The 22,118-nt window shown below is 39.6% G+C and overlaps 3 protein-coding genes across 6 annotated transcripts in view; all 3 read left to right on the top strand.

The window, feature by feature from the left end:
- The first annotated feature begins 535 nt into the window (after nt 1–535).
- Nucleotides 536–2,441, top strand: LOC126921784 (ribonuclease P protein subunit p14). 2 transcript variants are annotated; one of them, XR_007712541.1, is made up of 2 exons: nt 536–1,719; nt 2,144–2,292. XR_007712541.1 is itself a non-coding variant. In XM_050733655.1 (2 exons), the coding sequence occupies exons 1-2, from the start codon at nt 1,653–1,655 to the stop codon at nt 2,439–2,441; spliced, it is 417 nt and encodes a 138-aa protein (XP_050589612.1). In that variant the 5' UTR covers nt 1,523–1,652. The 2 variants fall into 2 exon arrangements, 1 of the variants encoding a protein (XP_050589612.1); XM_050733655.1 differs by having other exon boundaries at nt 1,523–1,771; nt 2,144–2,441.
- Nucleotides 2,442–2,556: 115 nt separating this feature from the next.
- Nucleotides 2,557–3,191, top strand: LOC126921783 (mitochondrial intermembrane space import and assembly protein 40-B). Its single transcript, XM_050733654.1, has one exon. The coding sequence runs from the start codon at nt 2,557–2,559 to the stop codon at nt 3,028–3,030; it is 474 nt and encodes a 157-aa protein (XP_050589611.1). The 3' UTR covers nt 3,031–3,191.
- A 502-nt stretch (nt 3,192–3,693) lies between these two features.
- Nucleotides 3,694–22,118, top strand: part of LOC126921710 (protein similar) — a 36,958-nt gene continuing 18,533 nt past the window's right edge. Inside the window, exons 1-7 of one of the 3 annotated variants that reach the window (XM_050733482.1) lie at nt 3,694–4,192; nt 10,861–11,048; nt 11,138–11,286; nt 11,378–11,563; nt 11,671–11,906; nt 12,008–12,114; nt 13,462–13,609. In XM_050733482.1, the coding sequence (XP_050589439.1) occupies nt 4,149–4,192; nt 10,861–11,048; nt 11,138–11,286; nt 11,378–11,563; nt 11,671–11,906; nt 12,008–12,114; nt 13,462–13,609 (1,058 nt within the window). In that variant the 5' untranslated portion in view covers nt 3,694–4,148. Of the gene's footprint in view, nt 4,193–4,654; nt 4,675–7,606; nt 9,250–10,860; nt 11,049–11,137; nt 11,287–11,377; nt 11,564–11,670; nt 11,907–12,007; nt 12,115–13,461; nt 13,610–22,118 lie in introns of those variants that run through there. The other 2 variants (XM_050733481.1, XM_050733480.1) reach the window with 2 other exon arrangements.

Here is a 22,118-nt window from a genome sequence, read left to right as displayed (position 1 = left end):
TTCCTTTTAGCGCACCGCAAGTTGCTACGCCACACATTCCGGCCATCGTATATGTACCATACTTTGCTTGACTTGTCCATTTCTTCGCCGAGTAAAAAGTATTCTTTTACTCGCAAATTTCCGCCAGGTATCCTAGAAATTTATGGAGAAATGAGAAAGTCTATCCATCCTTAGAATATTTTGAAACAATGAAACACTCTACGAGAGTACTTCCGCCCTTCTACATCATTAGACTAGTCCCTATATAAATAGTCTGCATGGAATAATGAAAATCCCATGTCCGAATCAATAGTAGCGGTCCCAATAATAAAAAAATTTTTCAGGTATGTATCGTAAAACAAAAATTTTTGGGCTGTATGGCTGTATTATGTAGGATAATGCTATAGTCCTATTCTCGTCGCATTACGCCAATGCGAAGGCCTCGTATACAGGACCCACGTGGAACAGTGAAAAGGATAAGCACAAGGGTCTTGTTGGATAGCCCAGTCGCTGGATTCGCAATTGGTCAGGGACTCGAATAACGCTTCAGGTAACCTAAGCATCAATTCTTTCGCAGATCGCACATTCGAATGTATCCCTGGATTTGTCAAAATCATTCGGTATTGAAGAAAAGGTGGACAGATGTTCCGAGTGTCAAAAGAGAAACGTAAATGTTACGGCAAGTACGAAATCTAATGTACTTCCGTTCTTCTTTCATGTCTCAATCGATATTAGGGTTCAACGTCACAATGCACGATCGTTTTTTTTCTCCTCCGATATCAGCAATATAATCCCATGATACGGTAAAAGATAGAGAAAGAAAAAATGAACAAGATAACTTCACTTTTTTTACAACCAGGAAACTACTGAAATGTTATAAAAATGTGGCTACTTTCAGTGAAAGTTTAAAGTTCTCTTTGTAACCGCTTTTAACCTTGGCTATTGACATTAGCATTGACCTTGCGCGTAGAAGTTGCGCTTTCGAGTCCAGTTAAAATAATTTCCTAAACTCTCGATGTAATTAGTTTTTAATTTCGTTTGTTACTATTTAAAGATACTGACGCATTAAAGAATTTACCAAAATCATTGTTAAATGTATTAGAAAGTTATTAAGTGGGAAATATGTAGTAAATTACCATTTTATAAAAGAAAACGAATACATACTGCCTTATAAGACATTAAGAGATTATAAATTAAGATTTAAAATTTTCAGTTGACAAGATTTTAAAGATAGAATGAGGGTTAACTATTGATATATAAGACGCTTTAGGTTTATGTCGATAAATTCTTCATCCACCCTAATATCTCGCAGAATTTCGCAGGATAAAGGCTAGTTTATCGACTGCCTTGAATTTGTATAACCATTTTATAACTAGCAATCGCATTAAAACATTTCCTAGAAATCCAATCATTTCATTGGATAACGTTTATAGTCAGTTATACCGTTCTTTCAAAATTTCCCTATCAGTATTTCTAGATAATAATTTCCAAGATAGTATACTTTTCTTATTATTATAATTCAGATTGAAAATTAATGCATGACAATGTATCATTAAAAATCAGACACCGATAACAAAATACAGTACTTGAAGTTAAAAATTGCGATGTCACCGACTGGTACGCCATCTATTCTTCGCACAATGCGTTGTTCACACTTTATTAGAAAGGCATGAATGAAGTGCCGCAGTATTTATACGGAACCTCTTCGGAAGTGCTGTTTTAAATTCGTAGATATTAAATGTGAGTCGCGAGTTAGTGTTGTGTGTACTATGTATTATTTAGATATTTCTCTGTTAGTACATTCAATCAGCTTTTAAGATATTTATCTTTATACATATAACCTAACCTAGATTTCGAGAATAATATAATCTATATGGATAAATATTGCAGTAAAAAGTTAAATATGAGTTAATTAAGTACATGCGTTTTGGAAATACAGTTATCTATCTTATTTTAAGAAAATGTACCCTATTTCATTCATAATTTACATTTTTTATTTTTATGATTTCATTATACTCGTTTACTGTGCAATCTGATGAAATAATTTTTCATTTGTAATTTGTAGATGTTATGCGATTTGTCCTTCTATACACAACTTCAGTGACTATACTTTACATTTATAAGAAAAAATCTGTATACTCAGAATATGTTTTTTTATTTGTAGAATACTGCCAGATAGCCCTAATCTTGAAATCACAGATGTCTATCTAAAGAAGAACATTCTTCAATCAATAAAACAATTGTTTGGTGAAGAAGGAACCAAGGATACCATAGATATCCTAAAATTTGATTCAAAGGAACACAGATGTGTTCTAAGGTGCACTGATGATTGTTATGTACGTCTTCGGGCAGCTTTAGTCGTAGCTGGAAAATACGAAGGACATACTTGCATTTATGCTATTCATCGTGCTTCAGCAAATTTATTATCATTTAGTGCAAATAGTCGGAATTATCAACATTAAAGTATAAAGATTTAGAACAAGCTGAATTTGGAAAAATTCAACATTATTTATTTTTATTTTCTTTTTTGAAGAACAAGTTCATATCTTTGCCTTTTGCATTTTTATGAATTAGTTAATGATGCCATTCATCCGCAAAGAAGGTAAAGATACTATAATCTTTGCTTCAAAGGAAGATCATGCAACGCCTAGTAAAATAGAACTACCAGAACCAGAACCAAGTCCTGGTCTCTTATTATCCGGCGGAGAAATTAATTGGAATTGTCCATGTTTGGGAGGTATGGCCACTGGACCATGTGGTTTGGAATTTCGTGAGGCCTTTTCTTGTTTCCATTACTCAACTGCAGAACCAAAAGGTTCAGACTGTTATGATGCATTTAAAACCATGCAAACATGCATGGTACAATATCCAGCATTATATGGGAAAAAAGGAGGATCTCTAGAGGATTTGGAAGATGACGAAGATCCAATGGATGAGCATAAAAAAAATTTAGAGGTCGATAACAAAGATTCTCACTTAGAATCAAAGGTAAAAGAGTTACCCCGTACATCCAGTGTTGGAACGGGAATAGAACAATCTAATGTTAAGTGAACATTTGTTGCCAGTGAATAAATAATGTATTTGCGTAGTATAGTGAGAATAAATTTTCACCAAGACTTAATGAAAGAAGATCTCCAAAAATTTTGCAAAAGATAGGTTGTGTAAAAAAGCATTCTTGTACAAAATAAAGTACTCCTAAATGCTGCTTTTTACCTATCTGTTTTTTAACCTCTAGTACAATAATTCATGACATTTATAACATTTACAACATGTTATTAACAAGGAGAAACCAATCTATTTGACTGCAACTTTCATTTTATTTCAAGAAATCTGAACCTCATCAGACAGATATACATATTATTTTTCATTTAAGAGTCAAAGCAAATTACTTAAACGTGCAATTAATAATTTTATTTCTCGCTTTTGTTCACTGTATCTCAATCGATTATACATACAGTGTACAATCTCGCAATAAGTAATAAATAGTTCCTCGAATTAATACATTATTGCCTTCTCCTTTCACTTGTGACGCACAATTTAGGAAGAGAGATAATTTTTTCTTATTGTGACATCAAGTTTTGAATGTCCTACTTTATAGCGCGGCAACAAAATGGTTGACGTCACGGCCGTTTGATGGCGGTGCGATCTTTCTCTACGAGAAAGATGGAACCTGTGTTGTGACGTCAACTTTACGGTCTCCCCTCTTTCGTTCCAACCCTTGGGATAGTCGGTCTCGTGTATACAACCTCTACCACCACGCCGCGGTCGTTTACCACCACCACTGTTGTAACGAATCTCACTACTACTACACTACTACCTTCACCATCGTCATCATCATCGCCATCACACCATGAGTTTGGCGTTCGTCGAGCGTTTCGTACGGAGAGAGAAGCACAATGTGTTTTCGTTTCATCACGCTAATGAAAGTAACTGAGCAGAGGTGACGTCGCGTACCGTGTGAAGAACGTATGTTGGTGCATCGATTTTGATAACGGGAGAACACGAGAGAGTCGGTGCGAGCAAAGTACGGCAGGGACAATCAAGCACGAAGAATTTTGCGACGAGCCTGTGTCGGGCTGTAAGTTAAATACGTTACTTAGCAGTGACTGAGACTATCCCACAGTGTTGTACCATCTGAGAAAACTTTCTTTAAAATTTTTCGCCGAGCTATGGATCCACCGAAGAAAGAGAAGAAACACAAGGAGAAAAGAAGGTAAGTGAATCGTACGAAAAATTAATGCTCAGAGCACCCGTATGGACATTACTGCTTCTATTTGAAGTTTCCTCAATTTTCACGAGAAAATTCCAAGCATGCCGTTAACTACGATATTCTACTCTGTTCGATCGCATGATTGTACGTAGACAGGCACTGTTGAGCTCTTGGAATTGACGAACTCCAAAGACAAATTCAGTGTATTGCGCGCGCGCGTTGCATATGCGTGAGTGCGTGCGTGTTTGACGCAATCGCGTTTCCTCCGAGTTGAGTTCCCCTCTCTCTCTCTGTTCCTCTTATACTCTTTTTGTTCCTCTTCCATTACCGATATCTTTTTCTCCCTACCCTACGTTACAAGATTACTTTATGTCTCTTCCCTCTAATAATTCGATCTCTTTTCATTTGTTCTCCAGCTGCGATTGCGTATACTGTTTAAGCGGGACAGTCAAAGTAAAAAAAAGTTTCGCGTACAAGGAAATGCGGTAATTCACCAACTTGATTCAGACTTTGGTTTTTACGTAGACCGCCACGTTAGATCGGTAAAACCCATAGGGCCTCAGAAACCTGAGCGGGGATATAACGATTTCTTTTTCCTTTCATCTAAATCGCGCGTCATTCAAACGAAATTACATGCACTCGAATTAAGCATTGTTACATTTGATGTAGATGTCCATGCGATATCATGTTCCTTTGGGATAATTCCATTCTAAGGCCAAAGAGCGAACTTTGTAGTTTTTTTGTATACATTGTATTGTATCGCGGTAGAAAAACAAACTACACTATACATAAATCGTACTCTGTACTTGTTTTCGTTTTTTTCCACGTGTGCACAAGGTATTCATTCTAATGGCAAGTTTCGTGTTGTATATATTTACTTTGTTAGAACGGCATCAGTTGTATTCGATACAGTAAACTTATAGAATTTAGAAAAGGAAATGATAGTTCTAACCTAAAAATTCGCGATTGCCACGAAAACCTACTGTATATGTATTTACATATACACGATATCATATATCATATATTTATTTTCTCACAGTAACTTTTCTAAGATACGAAACTAACGCGAAAATGGTACACGATGTACGTGACAGATAAATCAGATTCGATCGCAAAAATAGTCAGCTCGTCTTCTCGAAATCATTAAAATTCAGATAAATCGAAAGCGTTAGTATTACGCATATTATGTATGTATGTATGTTAATATTGAGCGGCATAATCAAAGAAACCAACCCACACGGAGATAAAGAGTTATGGTACCTTTGTGTATGTGTTGCGGGCTTGTGTCTTTTCCATATAAGATATACATATTTTTCAAATTTGTTTAACTTACAGAATGGTCGTTTAACTGATAAGAGTACTTATAAAATCATTAATAAATTAATTTCGTTTGACAAACTATCAACAAACAACCAAATTGTTTCTTAACAATCACCGGCAACGTAAACATCAGTTACCATATCTCGATCACTGTGACGTTCGAAAGATGCCCATGTGCATTTACGTGTGTATGTTGTATACGTAGTGTATCATAATGTGTCTACATATATACAGATATATATCATATATTTATGCATGAATGTAGTAGCGCGTTATTACGTGAATTCATAATGATAGTTCGGTTCTTCGAGTAACCCCATTTGGAGGAAAAGGAGAACTCTCTCTGCTTGAGGCTACGTAGATATGTAGTATATGCATGTGTAGGTGTGGATGTATCTCTTGTACGGTCCGATAGAGGCACGCACACCATCGTTTCGTTTGGTAGCATTGTAGTATACTCGAATGTTGAGCCGACATGCGACCTTCTGGAAACTTTCTTTTTCCAATTAGTTCCATATATTAATAGATTGTTTATATGTTCGTGGAATTATCAAATGCTAATCTATTTTTAGTAACCTCGCCTGTAATACGTCCAATTTATCTTCACGTCGATTTCAAGAAATTTTTCTGCGACACGCGATTACGTTTAGTCGGATTTCCTGGAATTGAAATAGTTAAGAGCAGCGAAAAATATCTATGCATCGTTGAGTATGATAGGCCTATATGCGTTTTTAATCGTTCGATAACCAACGCTCAGAAAATTAATTCTGACCGAAAGGACGTAATATTCAGAAACCAATCTTCTTTATCGATCGATTTAGGATAATGTTATTAGTGTGATAATTCTCGAAGAATTTCTCTGTGATTCTTAACTATTTGCTAATAGGTGTATTATTGGTGATACACAGAGATGATCGATACGCGAATAATTTGAACAATTTATTCTATATAATTTTATATTTCTTCAATATTCAATATAATTTATTTAATTATTTTTACTACATTTATTTAATTATAATTCAATATTCAATTTAATATTTAATAATAAAAAAAAAAGTTATTCTCTATGTTAACGTGTGCAGTCGTTTTGGTTCTAAGCGATTCTGTTAGTAGGGATTGGTAAACAACCGGTCTCTGTCTGAAACAGACAAATTATATAACATGTACTTTTCTCGATCGACTTTTAAAGCTCTTGTTCTGCTAACACGCACTTACGAAATGTTTGAAATAGATCTCATACATTAATCAGGAAGCTGCCGTTACATGCTTCTTTACATTTCTTCGAATATTTGCAATCAACAATAGTTATTGTAAATGCATATCGCACATGAATAATGTGTTGATCATTAACTACTCAGAATCAGATATCATTTCCGCATTTGCAGAAGCCATAGTTTCGTCGATCAAGGTCGATTGCCGTAGCGTGTCGTAGATCGGCACGTGATACCCATTCCTCTACTAGATCTATGACGATCTAGCGCGTTGCAAAATCGCGAAAGCGTGGAGAATATATGCCTCTATCAGGATGATCGACTATCTTAATTCGATCTGATCTATTCGACCAATATTTACAATAAACTCGGTCGATTTATATCAAGAACAAAAATATACAGAACGCTTCCGAAATCGTGATAAAAATAAGTTGAAAATATAGAATAACATTTCTTCGTATAACGATCAGTTTTTAAGAAAATTACATTTGAAAACTCGTATCAAATACACTTGAACTTGGTTAGTCCCACCGAGTTGATAAGAATGGACAATCGGCAGTAACTTATTCTACGTGTGAAAATATGTCGAAATGATGATTTTATGAATGTCTAATTTTAAGAATGCAGAATTTATAAGTATATATGTTTTCTTCTACCATATATTTCAATGCGTAATGCGTTTTAATCTAATATACTATCTCGTTGCGCGATTCATTCGATATCAAAGTAAACGTTGAACATTTTTAGTCAAAATCGGTCGATTTTTTGATCGCTGACCGTTTGTAGAAGGGAGATTAACGTAATTGGAAGATTAGCTCTGATTCGTTGGGGAACGAAATCGAGGGAAACTGGTGTATCGCGATAGGTAGTATCGTTATCGTCGGAAGATAGCCATCGTTCCAAGTGTGCAAGACAACAAGGTTTTGTATTCTCGGGTCTAGTATCGCGTGAACAGTCGACTCAGCGAAAATTCGATCTTGCTGTGAACGATTTCGAAGTACGTTTCAAGACGAGCTATGAGAATGTCGCTTGAGTGCAATCGTCCACAGGATAGTCTTCCATGGGATTGAGTATGTTACGGTTATACCAAATGCGACACGTGTATGTTCTCGTGAGTTTTAACCGACCATACGTGTATTATCAATTTGACAATAGTCTGTCCATGTAAGACATCTTCGAAACGAAAAGAAATTTGTAAAAACGAAAGGAAGGAAAGTCATTTTAAGCGAGAGAATCTAACAGAAGTTACGAGAATTTAGAAGAAGAGGAAAGACGAACGAGAGCTGCGGTTCATCCGGGGCAAGTCTCTCTCGTGGTGGAAAGGAACGTCATAGAAAAAGAAAGAATCGAAGAAAGGAACACGCGTGGCCAGTTACAGCAGCAAGCGGTTGATGATAAAAAAGGATCACGCCATAGGAGGAGGAGTCGGAGAGAAAGGAAGAAAAAGAAGGTGCACACCATAGAGAAGGGGAAGCAAAATCGGGCCAAAGTTTTATTTGTCGTCTCTTGGTTGTCGACGTAACGAGTAACGGTGAAGAAGAAGAGGGCTGCGACGACACTCGGCGCCGGCGTTTCGAGCATCGTAAAAATCTGGATAAGTCAAACGATCCATCCTTCCTTCATTGGCCACATTCTTCTCGTCGAACCGGTTGCTTCTTAAGGGACACGGAAACGATCGAGCGCGATGATCGCGTCACGTGTCCAGCCGATCGATACGCTGGCCGATAATGAACCCGGTCGTTGCTCCGATTGGATCGCCAGACAGTCAGACAACGCGAGTTTCTATGACGATCAATCCACCTTACCGTCTTGCCAATTCGCTCGTGCACAGATTCAACCCCTTTCAGTTGACGATTATCATCATTCCCTTAATCAGAACGTGGACAGATCTTACAATGACCAAGACAAGAATCCGTTCGAATGCCGTTCTGCGGACGTTGGAACGCTTGCTTATCAAGTTTTCCTTCCATGCATGGAATCATCGATCCCTATCGAGCAATTGCAACCTCAAGCACAGTCTCAATGTAGCCAGTTTCGAGACTGCGCGCAAAATAGTACGCCTAAAGGCGCTAAGAATTGCCAGCTGGGTCCGGTGGACGTCGAAGATTTGGCTCTATGCTTCGAATCCGATAAGCCAACGACGAATTGCTCATTACGAGTTTATCGACCGAGTAGTTCGTCGAACTTTCGTCGTCGCGTGAAAGCAACGAGATACGGTCCCTATCCAGGTTCCTTGACGAACGACAAACAATTTGAACAGCCTGGATTTTCGTTGACGGATGTTTCGTCCAGTGATCTACCGTGTATGGATTGGTTCGGTGGACAATTCTGTGGCTACTTTTCTCAACCGTTTACTTTTTGCACCGAAGAACGATGGCTTCAGTGTCCAGAAAGCGATCGTTGCCCTCTGTACGACACCACCTACTCGTATGGGCAAAACGTCCTGCCACCGTGCCTGCAGGAGGATCTGCGAAACGAGTATTGCCAATACGAGTACAACGAGGACGAACAGCTACTAGAGGATTATTTGTAAGTGCTCGGCTCACCGGGCAACGGAGGTTCGAAGTTTCGTTCCTTATTTGTTTGCTCCTATGGTATGGTAGGTATATAGGGTTTGGGATTGCAAGGATTGCAAGTGTGAATATATTCGAATGGCGTCTTTGTTGTTCGTTCGTTCTAATAACGTAGTGCATACATGATTATTCAAAGGAATAAGTTATCTTTCTTTTGATTACTCAAATATCAATGAATGACGCTATAAGGCAGCTTATAGATAGGTTTCTCTCTGGAGGATTTTATTGCAGCTTCTACGATAATCCCTGTGTTCGTTTGTGCTCAGTAGACTGTGAATTTTTATGCATTTATAAGAAATTTACATACGCAAAATGCATGCAATATGCAAAAATATATGCAGAATATACGAAGAACGGAGTAAGTCGCGTTTCTTGTTTCTACTTCTGCAAGGGAACAGCTTTAAGGTTCTGTAATTCTATTTAATCAGCGTTAGATTACAAAATCCCTTTTCTTTCAGTGTGCAGTATTAGTCATAGCAATTGCTGGGTAGTAAAAGCTTTCTGCCTAGGTTGTACTTTGTAATTGTGGATGATTTATGCACGAAGTTGTATAAATACCCTCAGTTTAGTCTAACGAAGATTAAACGATGAACTTCCAATTAAGTGAAATATGCGTGGGATTGGAAAAATGCGGTCGTTTCGTTGCATGATGGTATGGCGGTACAAGTATCCAGGACATTCTGAAAGAATTTTCGTGTCTAGAGACGTCGATAAGAGGCTTATCGTTTCGAAGGGAATACGTAGTAGCAAAAAAAACTGTGGATGCCACGACTATAATAGCATTTCCAAGGAATGGAGAGAAGAACACTGTTCGAAGGTCATTTCGTACGAGAGATAACAACCATTTGAGATAGTCGGGACGTGACAAAACGTGTGTTTGATGTAAATCTCACCTTCTCCCCGTTATTTACGTCGTTCCATATATATATATATATATATATATATGGTCACGATTTGTTATAGTCAATTAAAAGGCACGAAATTGTAAGTAACAGATGGTCGATAATTATCAGTCCTATTGACGTCAAATTTCGAGTGACTCACAGAAGTAGGTGCAAATCTGTGATTGGACATTAACGTACTTCTGCCGTTTCGTTAGGACCCACGATACTTCATGAAGTATCGTGCTTGTTATTCTCATAATCTCACAGTCATTCGATCGTGTCAAAGTTACAGAGAATTGAAAAAATTATTCTACCAGGTATTTTTCACGTTTAATTCGAAAGCAGTTAGAGAAATTGCGAGGGTACTTGGGGAACTTTGCACGAGGGTCTTTTCAGACAAAGGCTTAATCCTATTGTCCTCCTTGGGTCTGTTTGCTCATTCTTCTAAATGGAAATTATATTTCAACAAATATTATTAAGACATAGATAACGAATAAAGTATGTTTAAATATTTGGTTTTAGCGTGCGATAATGCAAAATTCCATAGAACACGAAAACGCCTTTCATGAGCAAAGTATTTCAGAATTTGAGAACAAAATATGTAAAAGAACGTGATTGTGAGAATAGCAGGGTTAACGAGACACGAGATTGCATTAAGGATAGAATATATGTTTATGCTGTAGGTGTAACGAGAAAAGGAAGGAAAAGTCTCGTGACGCTGCACGATACCGTCGGAGCAAAGAGACTGACATTTTCTCGGATCTAGCTGCCGCCCTTCCATTGCCATCGGAACAGGCATCTCACTTAGATAAGGCCAGTGTTATGAGACTAGCAATCGCGTATCTCAAAGTGCGCTCAGTGGTTGATTCCTGTAAGTGTTTACATTGAGTTCAACAACATTTTCTTTACTCACAATGTTTCAATCTTCAATATCAATCTATCCTCTCGTTATTCCTTTAGTTCCAGGTACACTGACCAAATCCGAAACATTGAATCACATGGACGAATTATTCTCCAAAGCTCTAAACGGGTTCATGTTGGTGCTATCCAACGATGGTAACATGATCTATCTGTCAGAGAATGTCAGTGATTACCTTGGTGTTTCTCAGGTGCGTTTGTCCGGTACGAAAAAGCATTTGCCAACGATGGAAAAGAAGGAAAGAGAGATTTTTTAAGGGAATCTGTTTTTGTTCGTTTTAGATGGACATGATGGGTCAGAGCGTGTACGAGTATAGTCACCCATGCGATCACGACGAATTGCGGGAATGCCTGTCCTCGAAACCGGCTGAGAAAAGCGACAAGCGTGCTTGTAATTTTTTTCTACGGCTTAAATGCACATTGACCAGTAAAGGGAGGAAGGTCAATCTAAAGAGCGCTTCCTACAAGGTAAATCGCTTTTTCCAACGGTAAATAAATTTAGTCAGCTGCTGTATGATGTGTAAAAAAATATAATAGTATGTACATATCGATTACGCAATGTTTTCTTTTGTCAGGTGATTCATTGTACCGGTAGGTTAACATATATCCGCAATCCAGTGTCGAATTCATCAGAAACTAGCGACGCGGAACACGAAAGCGACGATGATGGAAATGAACGAGACACTGGAGCCTCGTTGGTGCTACTGGGATGTCCCATACCACATCCCAGCAATATAGAGATACCGTTGGGACGGCACACTTTCCTCTCGAAGCATAGCCTCAGTATGAAGTTCACATACACTGACGAAAAGTGAGTACGTGTACAGATTATGAAAGTTATGGATAACAAAACGATGTCCGATTGTAAAAAAATGTTTTTTGTATGTCTCTTTTTTTTATTTCACACGTTAGATTGGCTGAATATCTGGGTTGGAGCAGCGAGGAGTTAGTGGGACAATCCGTTTTCGAGTTCTATCACGCCCTCGATAATTTGGCTCTGGATAAATGTTTTAAATCACGTGAGTAGAAGCCAATTGACAGTCATTTGAATAAACGCGATCGTTCACGACCCACTCGCTATTTCAGGAGCGGGCTGCAAATGTTTTATTTGCCTGCGTGTACAAAGAATTTCAATTCGTGACTTGATCAGTCGAATTAATCGAAATATAAATTTTAAAAAGATAGCAAATAACGTTCGATAACATTTGGATAACACCTTTAAAAATGTTTTAATACTTTAAAAGTAAAAAGAGAATTCGTTTTTTAAATTACGCTTATACGATGGGATTTAAATCTTGCATGTGATCTCGTTTCGAGCGGAATCTCTTCTGATCCCTTCTCGTCCTAATGTTATGCATCTAATACGGAAGAAAGTCATGCGCTGGCACCGATCGATGTGGCTGTCGTGGAAAAAAGGTTGAGTCGTAGGCGTTGGGCGGGAAGAGAGTGTCGGTTGGTATGGGCCGGTCGGGTCGGGTGAACGACACCGTAAAAAGAACCATTTCAAGGGCAGCGATCCTCTTAACAAGATTTCAGGAGCTAACATATTTTACGAGTCACTACATTTAATTGGTAGCTAGGACAATAACTGTTTGTACGTGATTTAGCTTTTTGTTATCTTAAGATAACATACAAAATGATTCTTCTGATCAAAACATACTACGTTATCATGTAACGCTCAATCTTCCTTTTATTTTTCTTCTATTAATCAATGCAATCTTTTTTAACAATTTCATTGTTTTATTGTACGTATTTATATATATATTTAATCTTTCTATGTTCTTGAGATTCTGCATCGTTGTGCTCGGACCACGATAATTTCGCCTCTCGTTCCTTGATTTACGCGAGGAGATCAGTGACACATGCGTTCCGTCCTTCCTGCGAATCGCGATAATGGAACCTTCGAGGAACCATCCAGACCACACATAAACCTCGATAAGCCGACCCATGAGTGGTATAAAAATTTACGGTGCAAATTTCAAGTAATCCTGATCGGTTTCTCGGAAAGTAGCGATAGCGTGGAAAAAATTCTCCTTGTCGTATGAACGATCTCGATAAGGTCACTGATATCAAAGAATTATGGGATTTTCCGTAGTTGTAGCTACCTATGTGACTATAATTACATTCACTATTGCCTCATCCTACTCGATCAGAATTTCACGTTCAACCGAATACGTGCGAGAAATTGAAGGTGGGGAAGGATTGGTAATTCTAGCGCGAAAATTTCGTCATGCAGGAATTGTTGCGTACGCAGTATCCGCACGTCGCGCAGTTATATAGGGTAGATCGCATGATGCAGTATGAGTCCTGGCAGATTCACTAGTCCTTGCAACATCACTGATATCCCCAATTTGGCGTTGTTTCAGTGTTCAGCAAGGGACAGTGTGAGACAGTGGCCTACAGATTTCTTGGGAAACGAGGAGGCTACGCGTGGGTCGTAACACAAGCCACCCTGATCCACTGCACCAAACAGCAAAAGCCACTTTCCGTCGTCTGCGTGAATTACGTTTTAAGGTAGGACCAATCGATCTTTCGTCGTTCATGTCCACCAGTGTGATTGTCTCACAGAGTATCTTCCATCCCGCTTATTTTTGTGTCGCATGCTATTTATACGTGTACGATTTGCCGTTTTATCTTACGCAAGAATTTCCCTCGATAAACTTATACCTGAAAGATGGAGGAGTATTAAATGGAATTTAAACGTTGATATAACTCGATCAATGACGAAAGCGAAACGTGTGATTTTTTTCGAGCGACGAAAGAAGTATCGCGTGTTCGTAATGAAAGAAGTCAAGTTCCGCTCGCCTCTTAATATCTTCAATTTATCTCCGCCATCAAATTACGCGTTTTTCGTTCAGCGAACTCTTTTAGCCAGACCAAGCGATAGCGGCGCTAATCACGCAAGGTAAGTGCTCCGCATGTTTTTCTCACGCTTGCATGCAGACAGATCTCATTTATCGACCAGAATCTGATGTCCATTTCGTCCGTTGTCTTTCCCCTTTTCGTTTACGGAAGATACTTCTGACTATCACTGATTTCTCCGCGCTATACGTTTTACGAGGCGGATTTATCGCGAGAATCAAGGGTTCTAGCCTCATTAGATCCGCCTTTTTTCTCCTCTTGCCCCTGACTTAGCTATGGAGAACTATAGAGAGCAGTATCTTCTGGCGTTTGCGTCAGATTCTCGAACATCGGCAGATTGGTCGATGACTTGTGACTTAATGCGTACGTTACTTTTCGAGCGAATTCCAGGTGCGTGATACGCACGAGCTGTAGCCGTTTTTCCGCGAAGCGTAAAACAGCTTTCGTTAGTGGCAACCGGCGATAATTATGACGCAACGTGGCGTTCATGCGAGCTCTGGCAATGAACTACACGACTTTTGCTCATCGCATTACTATATCGTACCAGCGTAACATTAATTTAAATACGACGGTGCCTGATTATTTAAGAAATCTGTTATTCTTAATCCATATAACGTGCTTTTGTTTTTCGAGATACGTTGAAATACTTTGAGGTCCCCGTGTTTTTATCTTCCAGGTAAAATTCTGCAGGCTGTTATAAAGTAATGATTCAATATTTTATATCGAACGGAGGAGAGAAATGTAATTTTGGAATGTAGGTAGGACGGTTTATTCGAGGATAAGAATAGTAAAACGATTTTTTACAATTACGTATCATCTATTGAGAAGATAAACAATGAATAAAAGAGGTAGAAGAATCATAAAAAGTCTGTGTAACCAGTCAAACAAACAGGCACGTTGGCATTCAGTAGTTTCTCTATCGGAAAACAAATAAAACGGCTACCGTTTCTTCCTTCGTCTTCCGCATTTATCCCCCACGGTAATTTCGAGTCAGTGGCATCCCCTTCGCGCGTCTCACCCTTCTCTTCTAGCGTAACACGCGTTGAACTAGCCCGTCCCTCGGAGGAGTAAAATGATCGTGGGGCAAGCCGGATCTCGTGGCCCATATAAAGAGGTTCCTGACACCCTTCGTCTTCCCTTACTGGCTGGCTCCTGCTTACTTTAGTCGATACGAGCTTGCCATCTGGACGAATTTCGTCCTTACCTCTATTCGCCTAGTTCTCTTCCTTTTCGGAATTTTCCTTATCGTGAAACTTTTTCACGATAATCCACTAATCGGTAATATTAGCGAATTGTTAAGTTACAATTTGCAGGTTGTAGATTCTTTTTTTTTCCTTTTTTTTTTTACTTGAAATTTATACAACTTACCCTTTCATCTGTTTCGTTAGCAAACTTGGTAACGATATGTGAAAATATTTATTAATAAAGATGATTCGTAAAATTTCACGAATGATATAGAATTTTACGAATGTTAGTTCAATCGTGCGAGACAAACCAGATTTCATTTTCCCCTCTTCTCTTTTTGCTGAGCATTCTGCTGCTTGCTTCCGGATTTGGTTTGCGGTTTATCGCTCCCCGGAGTATCTGCCCGATTTTTGTCGCGTCGGCTTTATCGTCGCGGAAAATTCGAAATCGATGCGGTTATGAGACACGCTGTAAGTCGCGGAAGGGAAACTTTTATCGAGGATAAACGGTGAGCGAAAAACCTCGTGTTTAAACGAAACGAATAATATGACGTTCATTGCATCGGTATTATTGCTGAGTGGACGAGAAATTGTTTATGCAGGCAGAAAAGCGTGCGCGATTCGCGACGTGCCAAATTTTTTGAACGCGCCAATTTATGTTTCGCAACTCGGAATATCGTAAGCCCGAAGCGCAAGCCATATCGTAATTATGAAACGGGTGATATACACGTTTCGAGTTTAACTCTTTTTAAGCTGTTCTTATGAAAGAACGATTTGTTTTTTACGCGTCGTGCATACGATATCTAGGAACGAAACAACATTTTTACGAAACACTATCAGTTCCTTACGATTCAGAGTACATACTTTCGAAGCTCTTCTGGAGGATGAAAGAGAGGGATAAGTTTTTTCGTAAACCTGCGGTGACACTTTCTCGCTCTACTATTTTTCATCGATCTTCGCGGGTCTTGTCGCGCTAGAAGGTCAGCTCTTTTAAAGCAAAGATGAAAGTGGTCTTCAACGCGGAATTTTAATTTTCCATCCCTGCGAAGTCTTCTTTATTATCCAGAGAAATGTGCATCTGTGCAACCGTAACCACCATTCAATTCAAGCAAATCACCCCTACATTTCTCTGTATCAGAATTTCTTCAAAAATTCCAGAAAGCGAATTTCCACGTTTTCAAATTCCATGTATTGTAAACTTGGAGTTTCTCTGTTATCGCTCGAAACAGGAACTTTCTATTGGTTTTGAAGTAAATTCTATGCATAGAGTTTCTACATTCCTGGATTCTATTTGCTTAGCTTTATCTGAAACGGGAACTTTCGATTCGACATTGGAACAGAAATTTCTCCGAACTTACAATTTCTCGGAAAAATTTCCAGCCAGTAAATTCTCAAGTTGCTGAATTCTATTTGCCAAATTCGAAATATCTCGGAACTTTCGATTCCTTTCGAAACAGATTGCACTCCTCTGAATGTAAAAAATTTCACAGTTCCCTGTAATACATCGATTGAAGCGCCCAGAAAATCGCGTAGGTGGTTGGGTTAGGGGAGCTAACGAGTAGTCGAAAAAAGTGGGTTGCCCATACCCAGAGAGTGAAAGCTCCGATGTCCGAATGTTAGGGCAGCAGGGCGCGTGGCGTCGCGGCGCTTGCGCGACTTGCGTATCTCGCGGCTCGTCCTCCGTTAGCCGCGTTCCTCTCGCGGTCGTCGATACTGCTCTTGTTCAGCAGTGTCAGTTGGCGCGACCCCGAACGAAAGTGAGAGCAGTCAGTCGAAGGGGAGAAAGTCGGTCGAGCGCGCAAACTCGGTCGCGTGGTTCCCTCGCCATCAGCAGCCCGTAACAATTCTACGAACGCAATTCCACCCAGCGAACGAACCACGGTGTTCGTCGCGCTTATCGTTCTCTCGAGTGTAAGTAGCAGCGCGTGTCTCGTCCCAAAAATTCGCCCGAAGATCATCTTCGATCCTCTACGAGTCGAGGATAATTCTGCGTTTCGAATTGATCGTGGGCTCGTTCGGAAAACGGGGCTGTTGTGCATCGTAGCTGATACACGCGCGGGTCGATCGATGCATCAGGGCACGGCGGGCTATCGCGCAGTCGACGCTTCATTGAGAAGTCGCGGCCAGTTTTCGGAACATCTGCTGAGCGACTGACCGAGCGGTATGGCAAGTGGCAAAGGTGACGCATCTTTCGGTTGTAGAGAGGTCACGGTGCTGCGGAAGTGGCATTGGAATCGAAACAAACGAGGTTGTGAGATTCCAAGTGACAGGCGGGTTCTAGGGACGGAGGGTAGGTTTGGTGTTTGAGGCTCGAGCTTTTTGGAGGGGCTGTTTCGGTTGGTAGGATCGATCCTCGTAAAGGGTATGTATGAGGGGAACGAGGACGTCGATTGTGCTATGTGTTCATTCATCGCCGTTCAGCTATCGTTGATTCGTAGTTTTGCGTTGTAATATCAAAGTTTGCTCACGATATTTTCGCAATGCTCTGTGTATAAATGTATCTTTTCCGTGAATTACAGTGGCGATGATGAATCTCTTGGTGTTTGACGTTAGCGGTTGTTTATTTATCGTTCGCGAGGAAACCGTCGAAGAATGTTGCGTTCAACTATCCCGACATAAGGATTTGATTATACGTAATAAAGATTTATTGAAGTGGAATTTACAACTTTGCAATCGAGCGATGCAAAGTGATTTTGCCGCGTGATAGTAGCATTTCTTGGAAGATTCTAAAGATTCATCGAAATAGAATGTAGTATCTCGTGACGGGGCGATGTAAAGTGACCGTATTGGTGATAGTACCGTTTCTTAAAAGGCGAATAAGAAACGCGCCGGAAGTACACCGCTTCGAACATATACGTACTTACACGTGCGGATACACGACGTCTGGTGGACACGCGATAGCGGACTAGATCTTCAAGTGCTAACGTTACCGTGCAATTCGAATGGATATTCAAGTTTCTTGACTATATGAGCCTGTGGGAAGCGAGACTTCCTGCTGCTTGTCGGAATAGTATCTCTCGCTACATCCTGACGCGTGGGCAAACGCATTGAACATACTAATGTAGATAGTCTAATGTACAATCTTCTACTTGCGAATCTATTCGAAAAAAGCCATAATATCGTCACTCAATTTGCTTGAAACGATATTTCAAACGTTTATCTAATCGTTATCCTTACACCGTTGTAAAAAGAAAGGGAATTTGCAGTGGTGTGCATTAAGATTCAAAAGTGTTTGATCGGAAAAGCAATAAATGGAGTTTCTTTAGATTGTCAAGTTGTTGCAATATAAATACCTAATCGGTGATAATTGTGGTTATCATCAGCCGGAGATAAATATAAATTTGTCGCAGCCGAGAGAGCAAAGCAGAACCAGAAATACAACTTGTTGTGTGATTAACTCATTAAGAGACGATATTGCGTTAATACATTTCATTTGCAATTCTTTCCAGTTAATTTACATTTATTATGAAAAAGACTTTCAAGGATTTATTTAATTTTACGTATTTTTATCAGTTAGTATTCATCCGTTTCCTTTCTTCAACACGACTTAAAACAATTGAAATTTATTTACAATGCTGTAACATACATAACAAATTACGTAATAAATTACTTCATTCAAATTTATCATGTTTCGTTTCAATGTTTTATTTATATTTCGCCGAAGTCCTAAAGATGGCAAAATTACTACCATTAAATCCCTTGTTGCTCTAATTTGCAGGAATATTTTCCGATCAGATGTTCAAACATCAGAAACGCGATGAGGATAATTAATGAACGTCCCTGCAGCCGGTGATGCTGCTGTCGCGCGATAACCACTCTATTTCGATCTCGAGCCGATTACGCGATTTAGCGATTACGACTTTGCTCGATCCGATCATTGTGCGCTGAAACGCGACAATGTCCAACCGAATACAGCCAGCCACGCTCTTTTTCCCTTATCGTTTTATTTTTCAGTTTTCTCGCCTGCCTATAGGCCAGCCAGAGAACAGGCGATACTCGCATCATGCCTTTGGGGGAAACGTACGGGTCTTTTCCATCTCGAGGCTCCCTCTCGTCTCGTTTCGTTTCTTATATCATCGGTGTTTACGACTTCCAAATAGGAAGCTAACAATACGCACGCGTTATGCAACGATGTAGATAACATTTACACGGTAGCCAGCGACGAAGATACGCGTATCGCGCACTACTGATCGATCATATTTTCGTCACGTGATCGGGTACAAAATTGGGCAATTGAATTTCTACATACGTAGTCCTTTTTCTCTACGATTCAACGAGGCAGAATACACGCACGTACAGTGTGAAACAATTTCCAAAACTTTGCCCGCAAACTTCCGATCGCTTTAGATGCAGTCGCGTTTTTCTACTGGAGGGTTTTTTAAATTCAAGGAAAATACGATGGAATCGTATAAATTGAAAAAAGATTCTTAAGGAAGAAGATTATTATTATAAGTTGTAGCGTGATTTCTAGTTCCCATTCTATGTTAATGAATAGATCATGAATTTTTATATTGCTATTTGACACGTAACATGCAAAAATATGTAAAGCACCCGAGAATATGTATTCGCTGGACAAAACAACTTTCTGTCCATTATTTCCTAATTATCTTTGGAAAAATACGAATTTACATAAGTATCCGTAGTCTATCAATCTGCTAATTGGTAAATTATGAAAAATTCTCTGCTCGGTTGAAGCTAACGCGAGGCTGCGGCGTAAGAAACTGGAACAGTAGCGCGCAGTTAAATTCGTAGTAGCAGTTTTAAATTAAAAGATGCGTTTCTTTAAGTTTCAGACTAACGACTACGTGATTAACTCCTGTTTAGATTTGCTCGTATGATTTGGCTTGATTGTGAGAAGTGAGTTTCATAAAAGACGTTGCTCGGTTTTCGCGGGCGCAGAGGCGAGAATCGCGTGGCGCGTCATGCGAGCGACCTTGACTGCCAGCCGGCTCGATTGCATAAGGATCGTTTTCAGTGACGATAGGAGTGGCACGAGGTGGGGTAGATAGATCCGATCGACTACATATCGATCGATATCTATTACTAAACTACAGTGGACAGTACTATTTTTTTGCTCCTGATGATCCAACAGCAATTCTTCTTTCATCGATATCATCATTTCAAGCGAGCATTTAGGTTTAGAAAAACATATTCGAGAATCAGATCAACAGCCGTTTGTAGAAATCGGTGTATCGTCGATACGTTCGAGAGATTCGTATCCTGCCCTACTTCGTAAATTTCCATCAATTTCTTATCTAAAAAAGGCCTTGCTGCCAACATTCATGATTTGCGCACGTTGTTGGTAAATGATGGTCAATTGTCCCGTTCGTATACGCCATTCTGCTAATGTGTGCGTCCTCTATTTCAGATAACACGATCGCTACCTTCTTGGGTATATATGAATTATACTTGGCTTTATCGGGAAATGTCGACGCCAGCCGGTGATGAATTTCTTATCAAAGTGGCAGGAAGGAATCGCAAAGCGGGAAAATGATTCAGTACGTTCTAAGAATTTATTCAAGTTCCATAACGTTGTGACTGTGCTACGATTTAATCGGGACAGGTAGTAGGGGTATCCTATCTTCGGCAGAAAAATCACGAGTTAAGTAAACCCGGAGGAATAAAAAGAGAAATTCCTTTGATATCAAAATCATGCGGGAAAAAGATCGAAGCTACTTTTTAATATTCGTCGAATTATAATGATCGTACAGATGATGCGTAGAATTTCATTTATCCAAACTCATAATAGGACAAACAGTTCATATGTACTATGTGGAGTTCGATTTATAGAAACAAAATTTTAATCAGTACCCACGCAGTTGAACTCCTGTTAGTCGCATCTCGTTTATTCGAACGTGAAATTAGCGAGGAAAATTTATGAAGTTCGTTCGAATAACTTTTACCAAACTACGACTTCTCTCCTTTCCTTCGTCACGTCCTTCGATCTAAGGAAACTGCACAATTGGATCGTCTTAAACGATCAGCACTAATTCTAACAAACACGATAACCACGCTGCAACTGCGATAGGAACCCATGCGAATTAAACCATTGACAATCTCTGAGTCCATCGGAAGAGACGTAAGAACGGTCGAAGAGAATCCTTGTGTTCGAAAGAAAGATAGACGGAAGAAGAAAAAGAGAGGAACGTCGCGGAAGCCGATGACGCGAGCGATCAGCAAGCGAGATTTCCTCGGATTAGCGTCTCGTGACACACATTTTAGAGCGTGGACGGCGAGTGCTGACTGATTACGTGCGTACCACCACTAAGAAGAAGAAGAAGGGGCATTTGTGTGCACAAGAGTAACAATTAGATCGCAACAAATCGAACGATCCTGTTGTTGGCTGACAGAAGGAGGGGAAACGTATTGGAACGATTTGAGAGTTGGCGCGACACTCACCGTCAGTGATCCTCGGATTTGCTCGTGTATCGCGATCTCGATAGATCGCTGCATCCTTCGGAGAACCGCAGTTACTGTTCGCGCAATTGTCGCGCTTCGTCACTTCGAGTTTGTCACGGTAAAGCACACGTGCCCGTGTAGTCTGTCTCGATTCTCGATAGTAGTACGATCGATGGAATTTTTGGACGCGAAGTTTTGTGGAAGGTTCGAGTTAATAAAAATGAAATTCAATCGAATTAAACATGCAAAAGGTGGTTGGACGTTGATAAAACGGTGCTGGAAGTGTGTGCGTACATCTGTATAGGAAAACAGCGATAGCGAGGGGAAAAGATAAATCTTTAAAAAGAGGCGTGAGAAGGCGATTCGATTGATAGGTGGATCGAGAGCAAGGCCAAAGCACACCGAAATAAATTAACGCTAGCTATAAAGGGCTATTAATATTTGCCCAATTCGCCACTCGAATTTAATCCTACAACGACGAAAGTAAATGTATTCACGTATGGATTGGAAAACGAGGATCGTCGACAAATGGATATAAATTGCAGGAAGATCGTGAATTATTTTGAATTGATTTAGGT

Source organism: Bombus affinis, chromosome 11, assembly GCF_024516045.1.
Source record: "Bombus affinis isolate iyBomAffi1 chromosome 11, iyBomAffi1.2, whole genome shotgun sequence".
Classification (NCBI taxonomy): Eukaryota; Metazoa; Arthropoda; class Insecta; order Hymenoptera; family Apidae; genus Bombus; species Bombus affinis.
The sequence above is the reverse complement of the archived record's forward strand: the minus strand, read 5'-3'. Positions and strand labels throughout refer to the sequence as shown.